We start from the raw sequence: 18,855 nt of genomic DNA on the forward strand, positions 1-18,855 counted from the left end.
CTGAAAATGTAATAGAAAAACATGTTGATCTCCTTCATGTCTCTTTCCTAATACATCCGGACTTGAGCTATATTTTGCGTTTCATATGTTGGTACTCATTTTTATTTGCTTTGTAATAAAAAAAAAAGCAGACAGCTCCTTTAAATTATAAGAAATCCTGCTCTAGGTCACATATTTCCCTTAATGTTTCAATGTTTATGCCTTTAATTTATTTTTCTGATTGCCGTGCGCCTGCGGATATAACTAGCCCAAATGTGATGTTACCATGGAAAACATGAGCCTTTCATGTAATCAAACCAAAGACGACATCATAGAAACAAGCGGTTTCAACAGGCTGCTATTTTGGAAACTCCTCCAGGTGGTTAATTTAAATAGACCATTCTTTTTTAAAAAAAGAGGGAAAAAAATATATATCTAATGGCAGTTTTAATGGACTGAATGTACAGGAGGAGCACTCAGCTCTGAGAGGACGTGTCTGTGTGTTTCCCTCAAATTAAGCCTCCAGCAATGTTTTTCTGACTACCTGTGCTGTGCAAATTCATTCTTCACAGGATGAAGTCTAAAGAAACTGTTTGTGAATTGTAATTACAGCCTAGCTCAAACAAATGCGTTCCTTTTATTGCTTTTTTTTTTTAAATAGGATAACGTATTATTACACATACACAGATGTTGGTGTCACTCATCAGTTTGAAAGTTCAAACCCAGATCGCTGTGCTATGATTTTATATATAGCTGCTGTCATTGATGCAAACTTCCTTTTCAGCTGCCAGATACCAAAGAAGTCTCGCATTCTTGTTGAAAAGCAATCCACGAAAACTACACTTGTATTCAGAGCACTTTCCAATCACTATCAGGTTGATGTTCAGATTTATGAACCATCCGGATTTGTCATGATTTGTGCCCGTCTGTCTGCCTTCTGCTTTCTACCACACCTCCCTGCTCCACTGGAATCAGCTTCATGTCTTTTACCTGCAGTACTTCAGCACTCCACAGCTACTGGTTCATTGCCACATTGTTGAAAGCGCTTGGCAGTAGATGTCCAGCAGTTTTTCTATGCATGATCATCTCCTTCCTCTAAACACGGTTAAAAATGGAAAATGGTTAGAAAAACAAACACAACACACATCTTTTGTAAAGCCTGTCTTGGTAACGCCACGTCACTTCTGATCACAATCGAGTTTATGTTGATGATACAAAGGGTAGATATGTTGACCGAAGATTATTTCATATACATAAGGAGTCCTACAATGGAAATTGGCACTTTTATTTAACCAGATTCCATTTTATGAGGTGTAAAACACATTTGGCACAGTTTTGGGACATTTGGCTAAACCTCAGCTCCTGGCCCACTTAATCCTTTGTGGAACAAATATGCTTCACTTAATTCACTCTAACTTTGCTGCAGTTATAGTTAAAATGAGGATCGATAATATCTGATGCTTTTCCTAGGTTTTGAAAAGGGTTTTCATGGTGTTTTGTAATGTTTATTTAGAAAGAAATTTGGCCAAAAAATCAAATCTTTTCTTTGCTTAATCATCAATAAATCAGGCATGCTAAGAGTTGCAATAGTGATCTCACTAGAAAAAAAAAAAAAGTTTTACCGTTACACAGGTAAAGGTTTGCATTTATACATTATAGTTATGGAGCTGTACTTGGTTTATATCAGGTAGGCCTATGTCATTTCAGGAGGAAATTGCTCCTAAAACCTTCAGGTTTTAAACTTTTTAGAGCACAACTCTGATTTGGATTTTAGGTCCTCAGTCTGGTTTTCCAGACAAGATTTTATTTAAACACACTTATCTACTTGCAAACATGGACATTTTGGGCTTTCTTTATAACTATTGTAATTTTCTATTGAACGGAACACTGTTAAGTTACAAATCCAACGGAACCAAATCCATCTGTCCGTTTTTCTTTTACCTCATGGTGAGAAGGATTCAACATAAAGGTCCAGTTAGATCAATGGATAAAAACACTAATGTGTGTTTTGTCTTTCAGGTATTGTGGCATCTTGACATCTTTAGGAGAAGCTTTCGGCAGCTGACCACTCACAAGTGCATGGAGGATTCATGTATATTCTGCGCTCTAAAGGTATGAAAACTGATGTTTTTTTGATAAAAAGTACATTTCCTGCACATTGGAGTAGTTCACAGGGAAAACCATCTCAAGGTGTTTTTCCTAACTCCTTAAATTTTGTCAAAACAGTCTAATTTAACAATCATTTTTTTTACACTGTTATAAAAAACAATATACAAAACCTATTACAAATAACAGATTACTGCAGAGCCTAAATTTAATCCAACTTTCTGTTGCTAAGCATTTTAGAGTCAACAATCTAAAAAAAGTCCTTGCAACAAGAAAGAGCTCTGAGTTTTATACTAAGTTAATCATCATTTTCTTCTTAAAGAAGAAAATGCACTGGGCAGTAAAAAGGGAACTAAAAGTAACAAAACTTTTCTTGAAATTAGTGTATTTTATCCTTGATTTGAGCAAGTAAAGAAGACTAGAGTTTTACACTTAAAATAGGAACAATTCATCTCCATCATCTTATTTCAAATGCATTATATTTAATTATCTTATTTTAGGAGTAAAAATACCCATTCCATTGGCAGATAGTCTTGTTTGCCTGCTGAAATCAAGGAAAATACACTAAATAAAAAAATAAAAATACTTACTACCATTTTTGCTGTTTCTCAAACTTGAGTGAAAAAAATATGATCTCACAGTATCTGCACAAAACTTCTAAACAAAAATATATAACATGATTTTATGGCTTAAATCTAAAACAGAAAACCTAAAATATTAACAGTTTCTGCTGTAATAAAGTAATATAATTTAATTATTGCTATTCTGAATAGACTGAAGCTCTAGTTTTAGCATCATTCTACTGTTAATACTAACATCAAGTGTGTCTGAGGGTAAACCAATTAATGATCCAGCTGTCTTTATTGACTTATTTATCCTATTTTTATTACAGACAGTCTGCCTCCCAAGCAAAGTACGGCAAAAGAATGCTTGAAAACATCTTAAAGCCTTTAGATTGTGTCTGAGTTTTCTCAGAAAGAAATGAGTGGACTTCCTTAATAAGACCTCAGTGTTTTTACTCTGGCTTTATTTGTCATTCTTTGTCTTTTTCCTTTACATAGAGATATATCTGGATATATTCAGAGAAAAAAAATGACACTTGCTTTGCTCAATTATGCTAATAAATGTTATTCTTACATACGTTCTTAAGAAAGCACAAGAGTCATTAAATAAGACAGCAGCATTCACTCAGGCTTTCTTTTTTTTATACACAATACAGACATCTCTCCTGTCTTATTATAATTAATTAGGCCCAAGAAACTTTTTCTGCTCTTAAACTCGGTGATCATCTAATTAATTTCTGCTGGTCGAAGCTCAGGTTTGCTGTTATCCACGTCATGGGAATTTGATAAACTGGGAAGGTCTTTCGTCTGACTCATCAGGCAGAGCTTTACTCACAGTCATTGTAATGTGAGCAGAAAATCCCACTTGATATGAATATCATCTAACATGAGCGAGGTCTGGTTCTGCTTCTGTTCCGTCTCCGTTGGCTTTTCATTTTTAATCCATATTTCCATTTTTCAACCTCAATGGGTGTGATACCCATTTGGGTTTATACCTCTGACAATTTTAGATTTAAAATATTATTAAGAGTCTGATATGACAGGAGACAAGCATCTCTTGAAAAGTAGTCATCAAGCTAGAAGAATAAAAAAAACATTCTGATAAAAAATATCATGTCAGAAATGACTTATACCCTTCTCAATATTTATACCCTTCCCAAAAAAAATGTCTTTATGCATTGCTTGAGTCAGATAGATTCCACCAGCGTTGACAATTGCTTTTATGGGATGGGCATAAAGTCTTTGAGGTTGGAAAGCCTCCTTGCCATCACCCTAATCTTTAGCTCTCTCTACAGAATCTCCACCAGATTCAAGTCAGGTCTCTGGCTGGGTCGCTTCAAAACCTTAATAGTACTTGCAGTTACAGGAAAAACATGCTGGTGAAATCAACAGATTACTTTAATCCTTAATCTGCCAGAGGAAAAAATAATTTACTCGATAGGCTTGAGCCCCTTGCAAACGTAGCGCGCCTGTCTGATCGTCATCCCGTCAATCTCCGTCTTTGTTTTATTAGCCTTGAAGAAAGTCTGTCAAATCAGAAGAAAATTATTCTGGATCCTAATTGCTACTTGATAATAAAGAACAACAAAAATCACCCTAAGAGTCACATTTGTTTTCAATCCCAGTTGTTTAGTGTGACCCGATCAGATCTTATTTAGGTCACTATTTCTAGCCTTTATCAAGAATATAAAAATCTGTGTCACCATGCATTACCACAAGTAATTTTTTTTGTTTGACAGACACTGGCTCCGGATGCAGAGAGATTACATATAACACGCAGACACAGCAAGACATACACAATATTTCACACATTTTTATAAACAAATTCAGCTGAACGTCACTGACCAACAGGCTTCCTGAAAAGCTTAAAAGCTTTAAAGGAGACAGAAAGAAGACACTTCATGCTTTTAAGTTCTTCCTTTTCACATTGAAATAGTTCAGCTCTGTTCTATTTTAATTGTAACTGTAATGCTTTGGTTCCAATTCCTTGTTACTTTACCTCCATGTTCCCCTTTCTTACCCCGTTTCTGCTGCATCTAAGAGCAACTCGTTTTGGTGCCGTCTCTTTAAATCTAAACGAGGCACTTCACGCCTTGGCCCCCTCCAGGTCGCAGTGTGTTCCACTCCACCCTGTTTTTGTAGTATGCCGGGGGAATGGTGTAATAAACAATGACTTATCCACTTGTACTTTCAGCTTGGACTACAAAGGACAAATAAAACTGGTAAGCTGAAAGTCCATGAGCAAGTTTAGCAGCTCTGCAGTAAATACTCTGACATAATTGTTCAAAAAACACAATACAGAATAGAGAAAACTAAACAGCTTAAAAAATATAACCCAAAAACAAAAAAATATATGTACGCAGCACCTAAACAGACTATATTAAACCTTTCTGCACTCCTGGAGAGTCCTAGTACACAACAAAATTAATTTATGTGTTGACAAAGTGCATATTGTGTATGTTCTCTTTAAAAGTGCCGCTCGTTACACACTTAAAAAAAGTCATGTAGCCTACAGCGGAATGTTTCCTATTGATCCAACAGTTTAAAGGAATTTTCGACTATAAGTATAAATCACAGACAGGGGTCTGGATCCCCCTCAATCTTGGAAAAACATAGATTTGTCCATTCCAAAAAAATCATCCGAGCAACCGATATTTTTAAACAATATAAATGTAACATTCCCCTGAAAATCCGGCAATCATATACCTTTTATACCTTGCCCCTACCACCGTTGTTACAATGGTTTTGGTCCATTTTACCAGCAGCTAACACCAACAAACACACAGAAGTGCCCTCTGAAGAGCAGAGGAGCTGTGTGTTTAAAGCACAAATAACTGACCTCCAGTTAGTCGCTAATTTAAATAAAACACGTGTCCAATACTTCATTTACTTACACTTCTCAATACTGCCACCTGCTGGTACTGCCGGCAGATGGCAGTTTATATTTATAGCTAGTGATTGCGCTTCGGCCGAAGTCCTTTTCATGCTCAACAAGAACTAAGTAAACACTACCAGGATGAACACTTGTCATATATTGTTTTATTTGAAGATGAATATCAGTTTTTTGTGTTTTCTTTTTATGGTCAAAATACGGGACTAGGCCCCTTTAATGTTTGGAATCAGACCTCATGTTGTCCACCTCGTTGCTTTGGCTGAATCTTGTGATTCATGGCATTAATGGTACCGTGCATCGGCACGTGAATCAAAACTACCTGAACTAGATTAGATTTGACAGATTTTAGCTTATTTTTGTTGCTGGTTAAATATATTTCTATATTAAACCCTCTTAGCGTTAAGTAAAAAAATAAAATAAAAATCACTTACGTGTTTAAGCAGAGTTTGAAACTGGAGGGAAGGGCCGAGCACTGCGAGCGGCTAAGCGCCTCTGAGAAAGAGGGGATAGAAGAAAGAAGACAGCAGAGCAAGTGACTACAGCTGGAGAAAAAAAAGAGAGTGGAAAACCGCAAAAGCAAGGCAATTTTATTTGTGTTGCACATTTCAGTGACCAGACAATTCAAAGTGTTGTACAAGAAAAACAGGGAAAAATACATTACAGTGGTGTAATAAAGGCAGGTAAAGAAAAGTTGGACTACAAACTTGTGTTGTCTCAGTTAACAGTTTACATTGATTGAAAACACTGATGCATAAAAAAACCTCGATGCTTCTAGGCTCTTGTTTACATAAAATCAAACGTTGCTTTTAGGCCTGTATTTTTAAAGGGTTTTCCTCAGGGAGAAAGCAATTTCCCTGGAACTCGGTCTTTTCCTGTTCATCCTGGTAATGTTTGCTTATGGCCAATTGTGTGAACTTCTGCTTTTCATGTTTAACTTAGAATAAGGGGAGGGGGTTATCCCTTTTAAAACTTATCCAGGCTGGACAAAGAGTCGGAAACTTCCCTGGCACTTCATGCCTTCCCCCTGGAGACTAATACTTTCTCTCAGGAGAGCCCAGCTTTGCTACGCTCCATCAGGGAGGGGTCTAAGGGAGCAAAGCACACACACAAATAATATATATTTTTGACTATGGCTGAATTACTTGATTCGATAGTTGTAAATTCTGATTCAGACAGTAAAAACCAATAAATATGGGCCATGGGACTTTATATTACTATTCATTTGATTATTAAATAAACTTGGCCATATCCTTTCAACCAACTTAATTAGTTAGTATCTTGTGTACAGTACTGACAAGGTTCAATTGGTTTATTTTACTGTACATTTCACCCCCACACACACACACACACTTCTTTAAAGTAGAAAGTGAGGACCATGCCTTGACTTCCATTCATTTTTCAAGCCTTTTTATTGCCTAACCCTGAACCCACCCTAACTTTTACCAGCATATACCTAAACCTAATTGACACCTTAGTGCTAAAACTAACCCATAGCCCAGAAAAAAAGGTCCTCACTTTACATCAAAGTCCTTCCTTTACTAGTAAAATAAGCAAAGAAAAATGTTCTCGATCAGCTGCAAATACAACAACACAGAGAGAGAGAGAGAGAGAGAGAGAGAGACACAACTATGACAGGGAGTTTCCTCCCTGGCGTTCTACTTATAGTCTTCATGTCGTTATGTGACTCCAGTAAATACTTGTTACTATCAGGATGTCATAATCTGTCACAAGGGTAAACTGGTCCAAATGGGGGTCAGAACCAAAATAAATGGTTATTGCAAAGGGTTCAGCACATACTATACAGCTGAATTAAACTGTATTTTCTTATGACCATCGATATTGCAAATTGTTGTATCTTTGCATAATTATGTCTTTTGTATCTATCTTGCAATTTTTCTAAGTATATGTATGCTTCTTTAAAATATCTAATAGACACCTGAAAAACTGGATAAATACCTTTTTTAAATTTCCCAAACAGCCTCTCTCTCTGGAGGCGAATTGTAAAGAACGGTTTAAAACTTGTGCACAGTCCTGGAGAGGCGTCCCAGAAGATGAAGATTTGCAACCTCCCGATGCCCTCCTAATGAACAGGCTCAATGCGGCTCTGCTCTGGCCATTTGTTGCATCAGTGCCATTATATATGTGTCTCGTCCTGAAGGCGCGTGACGCGCCCTGATGTCGATGTGCGTGCTCCACACGCCGCTCCGTCTCCAGCGCCTCGCTGTAATTAATTGGCCCGACTGAAAGCGCTGAGCCAGCACAGCCCACGCTGGGCCGCTGAAAGAAGAAACACGCACACACACACACACACACACACGTCTCACTTTGCACTCCAGCCACGCACCTTAGCGTCCTCTCGCTTTCGCTGCGAACGCACAGGAGTTGAACCGTGCCGCGTGTCAGTCAGCTGAGGATGTAGAAATGAAACGTTCTGTCCCATATTTTCCTGTCAGGTTTCATTAACCGTCCTGCCAGCTATCTGCTGCTCCCGACGGTCTGTTTGGAGTTGATTAAAGCCTCTGAATAACTGAGCCAGGCATCCACCAAATTAGCTCCAATGGAGCGTTAAATTTTTAAACAACTTCTTTAATGACGCAGAAACAAAAAAAAAAAAAAAAATGAAGGTTATGTTTTACTTTACTTTAGGGCGATCTGCTGCAGATAAAGCCTGCACCGCGCTTTGTAGTGGAGATAAGTTCAGAGGACGCTGGTGGCTATCCCTCAAGAAAATCACTGCAACAATTTATCTCTCTCAGCATCAAAACACTTTCACACTTACACACACACACACTTACAAGCACACAGGGGCGCACACAGATGCAGATACCTGGGCACACATTGCAACAACTAGGAAGAAGAAAAGGGATGAAAGACTTGGAAAATGGGGGGGGGGGGAGAGAAGGGAGAAAGATGAATGAACATGGGAGTGGGTGCTGATTGTTTCTGTTTCCAGACTCGGACATGTGTGCACACACTTTAACACACTTCTCTTACTCACTTACTCTCTCCGCCCCCTCTCTTCCTGCACTCCTCCCTCCCTCTCTCTCTCTGTAGGGTCTATTCCCCCTCCATTCTCCTTGGCGCAATGCTGCAGTCAGCACCAACACCATATCACACACACACACACACACAATATTGCTCACACTTTCCCTTTTTCCTCCTCTCTCTCTCTTTCTCTCTCTCTCTTTCTGTCGTTCACACACATACACACTCCCCTCCGTCAGCAGCAAGACTGCATTACCTTTGCCGTTGCCAACACTCGGCATGCACTCACCCTGATGAAGCCTATTGTTTGAGAACATTTTCACACCGTTAAGATCGCAGCCATTTTGGTGAAGTGCTTGCAGAATGTCACCGGAAATCATGGCAACTGAACTCCGACTGAAGGGGAAAAGAAACACAGTTAGATAATCATGGTCATGCCAGAAACGTCACATTGCAATTCTGTCATGATTACCTAATTAGAAAATAGCTATTAAAAAGCAGAAACGAACAACTGAGCATTTGCACGTTTGCATATTTTCAGAGTGGTTATCAGTTTGTGTAATTATGCAAACTTTTGTCAAGTGCAAATACCGTTTAACAAGTACATTCAGATGCATCTCTAAGATTTTCTATGGAGGTCAGGCCTGTTAGCTCATCAATCGGGCACACTGATACCGTTATCAGTGCAGATTTTGGTACATTTGGCAGTGTGGGCCGGTGCCAAGTCATCCTGTAAAATGATCTCCATAAAGCTTGTCAGCAGGAAAAAAAAAAAAAAAAAAAAAAGCCTACAATGCTCATAATTTCCGGGTAGAGGGTTGCTGTGACTTCGAACTTGGCGGACCAACACCAGCAAGACGACACAATGGCTCCTGAAATCGTCATTGACTGCTGAAACTTCACGCTGGACATCAAGCAGCATGGAATCTGTGGTCCCCCACTCTTCCTCCAGACTTTGAAGTTTTATTTTTTTTATTTAAATTTTAAGTGAATGCAGGGCTTTGGACCAGTGTGGAAGAATCCAGTCCTTTTTCTCCTCAGACCATAAAAGATGTCTCTGAAATTGTCACTAGTTCAGGAGAAGCTTAACACAAGCAATGCAACTTGTGCTGGGCAAGTAAATCATAATATTTTATGTATTAATATAAATTATATAACGAATAGTAGAGGTAGGCTTATAAATTCAAGCCATGTGGGGGTTCACTGTCATTTAAGCAGTTTTTTAAGATGGGGGAGAGTAACTGTAAACACTAGTGTGAACTTTATTAGCACTATTTTATGCTCATTCTTGATAATTTTTGCACTTTTAAACAGCATTGCAAATAGGTTTTGTACGTCAATATGTTGCTTCTGGAACCCACAACTTTTAGGGGACTTCTGTGTTTTGTTTATTTCGCAATTTTTGAAAATATACGTTAGTTAATGTTCTTTTTAATTTGGTCTTTTAGTTTCTATTGCCATCTCAGAATTGATTGAGAATTTGAAACTGTATCATGATTTTTATCGAAGAAGAAAATATTTTTTTTGTCCATATCACTCACCTGTTGATGTTGAACAGTTATAGCTCAAAGCTTCCATACATCTGAATGTTTTGTTTTTTTATTGAAAGTCTCCCCAGAAGTATTTAATAGACTTTCTTTACATGTTTTACCAAAGTTTTTCTTCCACTTAATGTTCGTTTGAGGACCTTGGATGCAACATTCTGAACAGCCAGCTTTTTGAGAGTAGCGGCCCTTTTAGCGTAGCCATTTTAGTAATGGCTTACCAATGTTTCTGTAAACCATAACCTAACATATTGGTAATGAAAATATACATTTTCTAAAATTAATTTGCCGCCAAAAAACCCAAATGTGAGAGTTTTAGTCTTCCATAAAAATGCTTTGGATCCAGCATTGTTTATCATCTCATCTTGTTAGCCAGATGTATCATTGAATGATGAAGGATTGAACTACTATATTGATTTAACTATATTTCTGTATTTGAAATAAAGCTGATGGTTTTGTAAGGCACCTTGAGATTAAATTTATCATGACTTGGTGCTGAATAAATAAAATTGTCCTGAATTGAACTGTATTAATGTAAAAAAAATAGCAATACATTTGAAGATAGTGGTAACTGAAACCAGATTTCATCCTTACATAATAAAAACAAGAAAACCAAAACTGGACGCTTTGGTTGCTAGGTGAGGGACAGTGTCCATGCCGATTTTGACGCATCAATCGGGAGATTTTTTTAAACGGCTCATTTTTAGACACCAACAAAACATTTAGGTATTGCAAAAAAAAACAGCTGGATGTGTTTTTTTTTAAAACAGTGTTTCTAGAAGCTGCAGAGTCCCAAGTGGATGTACAAAAAAAAATAAAAAATAAAAAAATGAAGCTTTAAAGTTATTCCACTTGTCCAAATAGAAACTGGCATAAATAATCTATATGCATGGTGCTTGAAATATAACATCCATCCAAGCAGTCCTTTGCAATTGTAATAAAATAATGCAATAAATTGTGCATCTATATTGGCTAAAGATACATATTTATTGTAGAATCTAAATAAATAACTAATAATTAACATCGTCTTCTATTCAATAAAAAAATATATTTGTTCACCTATTTACAACAAAATTATCCAAATAATATTCATTCAAATATATATCTTCACATTGTAAAGACATTCAGTTAATTCCAAAAAAGGTAAAAAACAAAGCAACTGGACTTGTTTTTCGTAGTTGAAGACGTTTCGCTTTCTCTCCAGGAAGCTTTCTCAATTCAAAAAGTCTGGAATAATGATGAGTAACAAGCTTTATACTACTGCCCAACAAAGGCCTTGTAATGGCTTAGATATCTGAGCCATTAGATATCTAACTACGAAAACAAACATTAAGTTTTTCAACTACAAAAAACAAGTCCAGTTGCTTTGTTTTTTACCTTTTTTGGAATGACCATGATCTGGATGACTGAGAATCTTCACCGACATTCAGTTAAGTTTTTTTTTTTTTTTTTTACCTCTGGATGCTGGACCCAAATGGACCCACAGTGTGACAGAAACAGATGACACATCCGTGCTGACGAACTGTGACTGCGTGTAAAACATTTCTTTCCTTTGATATTGTGTTTTTTAAAGTCCTGAGGACACAGAGAGGACCTGCTGCTTTTCAGTCCAGCCATCTCATCAGCAACTGAATTCTCCGCTGTGATGGAAAACCAGCAGTGGGCCGACCGCTGTTCGGATACGTCAAGCCAATTTAGGTGTATTTCTGTCCCAGGCTCAGGCTGGTTTAGCCTCAGTCGGAAAGAATAAATATGTATACTTTTTTCCCAGCAAACCCCCCCCTGCTAACTGAAAAGTAGGTCATTTTTATCCGCTGGCAACCTGGAGAAAGTTGATGATGCTTTTATCTCTCTGTGTTTTGGTGCTACAGCACTCCTCCATCCAGTCTTAGTCAAACGTCATCAGTCATCATCGGTTCTGTTTGAGGTCTGTTTGGTACCCGTGTTCAGGCATCAGACTTCTCTCTTCTCTTCTTCACCATCGCTACACCACCGGTATCTTTATCTGTACTGTTGCCTAAAGTAGCACAAACTATCATTCTCCTTTTCGTCATTATAAAGGGAATTAACAGAATGCATGAATAAAGTGTTGCAATATAATGTCGCACATTTGTATATCCATCCATTCATCCGCTGTCTATACCTGCTTATATTGCAGGGTTGCTGACAGTTGGATGGAGAGGTGCTTATTATCTGAGAAAATTCAGATTCACCCATTAACTAAGATTTGTGGAGTTCAGTTCCTCATTAAATTTATACGTTGCACCAATTTCAGGAAACTTTGGTATTTGTCTTCTACAGACTAGTCTGTGTTATTTCTCGCTGTGAGGATCATCTGTTTTCTCCGACCGCCTAATCCCGTGCAGATTAAGTTGCTGTGCAGTTGTGGCCTCCGAATTGGATTGAGCCCAGTTCCATTCATCTAAATTTGATTCAATTCAGTCGATTTAGATTCCGTTTATTTGAACTGAACTCGGTTTGATTCTTTGCAGTCCAAATTAATTCATCTCAATTCTCTCTTCTTTCACCTAGCTGAATTTGAAATCCAGTTAAATCAATTTGGATTCAGTTCAGTCTAAATTAGTCCAGCTGGATTAATTTCAGTTATTTCCGATACAGATGAAATCCATTCAATTGAGTTCTGTTCAGTTTGAGTCAGTTTGATTCCATTCAGACCATTTCAGTCAAACTGCATGTGATTCAATTTAGTTCACTTAAATTCTGTTCAGGTTAGTTAGTTGATTTAAGTTCTGTTAAATGATGTTCTATTTAGTAAATCTAATTTAGTTTAACAGGATTCAGTTTAGATAATACAGTGAAAATCAAAAATCCTTACTAAAAAAATACAGTTTAAAACTATCTACATTCAGTCTGGTTCAGTCTACTACATTTCAATACATTTTGTATTCTAATTTGTGAAATGTATAAAAAGCTTTTAGGTACTGTACAGAAGCACTGATTATAGAAGAAAATTCTGATAAGGCTATAAATAGGAGCATTTCAGGTGTACTTCATGTAACGACCCTATTATAACAATGATTGCTGACATTTTGGATAATTTTCTAACTAATAAGAGAGGCTTGCTAAAAGAAACAGAAACCTTTATTGACTGATATAGAAGGTCAGGAAAAGTTTCCTAGAACAGGAATTGAGAGACTGCAAACGGACTGAACTATCCCATCCTCTCCAAAACATCCTTCCCATCTGATGCTGCCCTCAAAACACACTTCAGTGGCCTAGCTTTGTCTGTTAGCCCCTCCCCCCTAGCAGTTTGGTTTCTATTTTACTGCTACAAAGCACTCTTTAAGCTGTTTTTTTAAAGTGCACTGCAAAAGTCATTTATTATTGATATGTTCTGATATTGGGGCCTTGGTAGCGCTATTTGTTTTAGCTCTGTCAGAGTGTGTTGTGCAGCAGCACTTCAACTCTGGATAAATTCACTAGTTTCCCTGGTTCTATTTTATGGATCATTTACAATAACATGATGATCCAGACAGATGCACTAGGCATATATATATATATATATATATATATATATATATATATATATATATATATATATATATATATATATATATATGCCTAATGTGTGTGTGTGTGTATATATATATATATATATATATATATATATGCCTAATGTGTGTGTGTGTGTGTATATATATATATATATATATATATATATATATATATATATATATATATATATATACACAGAGGTCTATCAGGAGAAGTGTTTGTAAGATAGTTTAGATTTGCTGCAGCAGATGATAAATTGATGAATTCCTTATATTTGTGTGCATTTGCAGAGTATCTTTGCTCAGTTCCAGTTCAGCAGCGAGCGCGTCCTGCCGTCGGATGCACTGCGGAGTGCTCTGGCCAAGACTTTCCAAGACGAACAGCGGTTTCAGCTGGGCATTATGGACGACGCGGCCGAGTGTTTTGTGAGTCTGCAGCAGCAGTGTGACACACACAGAATCTTTTATATATTACTACCTATGGCTCTGTGTTACTTGATTTATAATCTGCTTTTTTTGACATATGTATTATGTAAATTTAAGCTATTGTCACTCTGTTTCTTAACCCATTATGTATTTTGCTGAATGTAAAAATGCTTTTCACTTGGGTCCAAATGCAAAAACAATTAAGTGTATTTTGTCAAGCATCAAGTTCTGTCACATGTATCACTTATTATGTGCCCTGTTCATCATCATGTATTGCGGTGAGGATTGTCAAATTTACTCCAACATTTCTTTCTTTCTTCACACTTAATCATTGCCAGATCATCTTGGACTGAATATTAAACGCTCAGCCCAGCCAGTAAATGATAAATATAAATTTGATTAATTTAAACACAGAGGACAAGTTATCTGCCATTTCAATTACTCCAAGCGTTTGGCATGCTGAGGTGAGGGACAACTGTCAGGGCTGAAAATGCGTGCTGTTGGGCAGGTAACTGTGTGGGTATGTTAAAACAACTTTTTAAAAGAACATCAGAATCAACGTATATTCACCCTCTTTGCTTTGAAGCCACAAAAAAGTTCTGGTGCAACCAATTACTTTCAAAAGTGAGATAAGTAGTGAAATGAAGTTCCCTTGTGTGCAGTCAAGTTTTACATGATTTGCAGAAACAGTATGAAACACAGCTGTTCCGAAAAGCTCCAGAGGCTGGAGCACCACTAAGCAAGAGGCTTCACACCATGAAGACCAAGGAGCTATCCGAATAAGTCAGGGGCAAGGTTGATGAGAAGTACAAGTCAGGTTGGGAATATATATGAAAAAAAAAATCCAAATCTTTGATGCTTCCCAAAACAACTTAAAATCCATGATCTTCAAATGGAAAGCTCATGGTACCACAACAAAGCTACCAACAGAGGGCTTGCCACCAAAATTCACAGACTAGGCAAGAGGGCATTAATCGGAGAGGAAGCACAGAGACTAAAGAAAACCCTGAAGGAGTTTCAGAGCTCCACATCAGAGACTGGAGGATCTGTTCATAGGACCACAATAAGCCATACGCTCCATAGACCTGGATAGTCTTAAATACAGAAAACTTCTGGCAAAATTTGTGCCAGTCTGGCTGTGGTTTGAAACTGGGTTGGAAGTTCACCTTCTAGAAGGACAATGACGACCCAAAGCATACTGCTAAAGCAACCCTCGAGTGGTTTAAGGGATTTTTGAAAACTTTTGAGAACTTACTCTAGTTGATAATAAGTGATCAGACTTGAAGATCTCTGTTCACAGGCAAGAAACACCCACAATTAAGGAGCTGGAGAAGTTTTACCTTCAGGAATGGGGAAAAACATCCCTGTGGGAAGATGTGTTGAACTCATAGAAACTTTTTCCAAAGCCACTTGCAGCTGGAATTCCTGCAAAAGGCGGCTCTACAAAGTACTGACTTTAGCAGGGGAGAGGATAGTTATGCATGCTGAAGTTTACTGTTATTTTGTCCTATTTGTTGTTTGCTTCAAAATAAAATGTAAGGAGATACTATAGAATTCTAGCTGTATGCAGATGATACAGCTATATATATATTCATGGGAAGGATGCTAATGAAGTGGCTGTCTAGTCATCAGATAATTTCACCCTGATTACACAAATCATGTCTTTATTTAAAACATGGGAATACAGCAGTGATGTATTTTGCAAATATACACAAACACAAATACTACACAAATGTCAATATCAAAAGGAGAAATTATAGTCAATGAAAGATTATTTAAAAACCTATGTTTTATTATAGATCCAACGCTCATCTTTAAAGACTGAAATGCACTCTGGGATATAATCTTGAAGTTATCAGATAATATAGAAACTCTCTTACAGCTGAGGCATCTAAAAGTTTATTTAATGCTCTGATGTCACATTTCTCCTGTTTATCTTGCTAGTCACAAGCAAAAAAATAAATAAAAAATTTAATAAAAGGCGACCTTAAAACACCTTGAACCAATGTATAATCAAGCTCTCAAAATCATGAATAAAATGACAACTTTATCACCAACCCCATATATTGCACAAATACAAGATGTTGTGTTTTGAAAATATAATCAGTTTCCCTTATGAGTGTTTAGTTTTTAAAGTCACCCATGATCTTTCACCTTCACCTCTCTAGTTATTTGCTTTCTCAACATCTGAACAGATGAGCATAGCAACAAGGTCAACCACTCGAGGGGAATGTAGCATCGCTAAATGCAAAAACTGCCTGTGGACAAGATGCTCTTTCTTTCAAGTCCATGAGTAATATCTGTTTACTTTTTCATTCTGTTCAGATAATTTTTATTGTTTGTAGTGCATTTAATTGTTAAAGCAGCTTTGTTTATCATACGATGTCCACGATTTCCCCAGGGGACAATATAGTATACATCTATCTATCTATCTATCTATCTATCTATCTATCTATCTATCTATCTATCTATCTATCTAAGAATGGAACAAACTCTCTACTCACTTAAAAATTTCAAAGGACTATACAACCTTTTTAGGAAAACAATTATGTTATAAATTCTTCTTAAGATGTATTTTTACCTGGATGAATGTTTGTGTATTTTGTAACATGGATTTGGATTTTAGAGGGTGTTTTATCTTCATAATCTTATATTAACTTTTACCATTGTGCATGTGCAAACATCCAATATGCGCCTCCTGGTTTCTCCCTGCCAGTTTCGGTTGCCTTCTCTAGTGCTATGATTTAGCCCTCTGTGTGTGCGGGTGTGTGCACGTGTGTGTGTGCATGTGTGTGTACGCATATGTTTTATGTGTGCTTCTGAGAGGTGCTGTCTGATCGATTGGTAGTAAATGTGTACAGTCAGGGAATCCGTCTGCTTCTTATGAAATATAGATGCTGCTCCCACGGTCAGATTAACAAGAGCACCAGCAGGGAGAAGCAGTCAACTCCACACATATACTCACACACGTACTGCATTTATGTGCATAAAACCCACACGGCTCATTCGTGTAACCCATGTCTGTGTTGCATGTTTTTTCAGGAGAATCTGCTGATGCGTATCCACTTCCACATCAGCGCAGAGAGCAGGGAGGACATCTGTACAGCCAAACACTGCATACCACACCAGAAGTTTGCCATGACTCTGTTCGAACAGGTAAGATACGCCTGACCTAAAGGTCCTAAAGGTCCGGAATATGTGATGTTTTCCAGGTCCTTAAAACGGGAAGAAAATAAAGTGTGGAAGAATATTTGTATTTACAGAAATTATTCATTCGTTCGTTTGTCTGACTGTCCAACCTTCCTTCTTTTCTGTGCTTTCTGCACTTTCCTTTAAAAAAATATATAATTTTAGTCATTAGGTCAAGAATTAGAAGCTTTATTTCTTATTTTTATATTTTCACAGACATATCCCATCAAAAATAACCCACCAGAATACACAACAACGTACAATTGTACAGAAAACAGAACACTAGTAAAAGTCAATTACTAAATCAGCCCAAGTATAACTTAAATGTTTCTGGAGATAAAATGAGTCCTTCGCTGCTTTAGTAATCTCATATCCACAAGGTCCACCTTCTGTAGAAAAAGTGACTGCATTCCACAGTTTGGGTGCCACTGCTTGGAAAGATTAAGTCTTTTACTTATTTATTGTTAACGTGTCCTGTCTGGCTGTATAATTGCATTAATAATTGCTTTCTTAACGCCAAAGAGAACTCAACAGATTAACTTTCACAAGTGGAGCATTACTGCTTTCGCTATAGCTCTCAACTTGATACTCATACAAAAAGATTTACTGAACATTATTTTGTGGATTATTTCAAATTCAATGGACAGAGAGAACCAGAAATGTAAAAGGTTAAAAAAAATTAAATAATATTTTTGCTTTCAAATAACATCCTCGGAGTCTGCTTCCTGCAGAAGGAGATATAGAAAGAACAGAACAAACAGAAAAAAGTATCACAGGTACAAATATCCAACGCCTATAATAACATCACTGAAAAATATGCAGTGTTATGCAATACAAGATGTATTTAGTGGCAGCCAAAGCTAACTCTAGGATTTACCTGTATAGAAGTGTATCTGTAAGCACCTGGATCCAAACACCTGTGGGTGTTTGTGGGAGTGTACGTGTGTATGGAAGGTTTGTCCATAAAAAAACGCTATGGTGTTATCTATTTAAAATAACAGATAAATGAACATATTCAGGCTACACAGTTTGACACTCGTCAGCAATGCTGCCTTTCAGCAAAAAGGTCTTGGGTTTGAATCCCAGCCCTGCCCATTGAGCACCAGCCCCACGAAACAACCACCAGGAGTGAGCCAGGACACACCTGAGCATCCACAGTGAGGGACCACTAAAAAGTTTTTATTTGATCACCTCGTACTACAAGAGGAAGTGATGTCAATTCAGATAAGAAATCTAGAAAACAGCTGTTTCTTCATTTCTAATGCATATAAAACCAAGAAAATGCGTCCGCTTCTTTGTTTGGATGTCCTTTCTTTTTTCTATAGCCTAAGAGTAGATATAAAAGTGTGCTTCTTTAACTACGAAGCAAAAACATTTTTGAGAATATCTGTTATAAAAATAGTTGAGCTTTTTATTTTGCAGGGGTTCGGCGTTTTTGGGTTTGTTTGTTTTTCTGCTCTGGATAAACTTTATTTAGTATGACTAAAGGGGAAAAATGGCTCTTTGGACCGTCAAGGTAAATTCCAATTGTGAAGAGGTTTAAGACTTCTGAATACATTGCAAAAACTAAACTAAAAATAAGTAATATTTTCTAAAAGTGAGTGTATCTGTCCTTGATTTGAGCAGGTAAGTAAGATGATCTGCCAATGGAATAA

At 37.2% G+C, this 18,855-nt stretch overlaps 1 protein-coding gene and 1 long non-coding RNA gene across 4 annotated transcripts in view; one reads left to right on the forward strand and one right to left on the reverse strand.

The window, feature by feature from the left end:
• Positions 1-18,855, forward strand: part of LOC105928251 (inactive ubiquitin carboxyl-terminal hydrolase 54) — a 115,969-nt gene that overhangs the window by 41,575 nt on the left and 55,539 nt on the right. For all 3 annotated transcript variants that reach the window (XR_001166329.3, XM_012865419.3, XM_036141980.1), the window contains 3 exons: positions 1,999-2,091; positions 13,877-14,011; positions 17,054-17,167. Coding sequence is in view for 2 of the 3 variants with exons in the window: in XM_012865419.3 (XP_012720873.2) it covers positions 1,999-2,091; positions 13,877-14,011; positions 17,054-17,167 (342 nt within the window). In the remaining variant the exon portion in view is untranslated. The remainder of the gene's footprint in view (positions 1-1,998; positions 2,092-13,876; positions 14,012-17,053; positions 17,168-18,855) is intronic.
• The window catches only part of LOC110368707, a 31,676-nt gene continuing 21,590 nt past the window's right edge, over positions 8,770-18,855 (reverse strand). The window contains exon 3 of the long non-coding RNA XR_002428324.2: positions 8,770-8,922. This is a non-coding gene — a long non-coding RNA (uncharacterized LOC110368707). The remainder of the gene's footprint in view (positions 8,923-18,855) is intronic.

This window comes from Fundulus heteroclitus, chromosome 10, assembly GCF_011125445.2.
Source record: "Fundulus heteroclitus isolate FHET01 chromosome 10, MU-UCD_Fhet_4.1, whole genome shotgun sequence".
Classification (NCBI taxonomy): Eukaryota; Metazoa; Chordata; class Actinopteri; order Cyprinodontiformes; family Fundulidae; genus Fundulus; species Fundulus heteroclitus.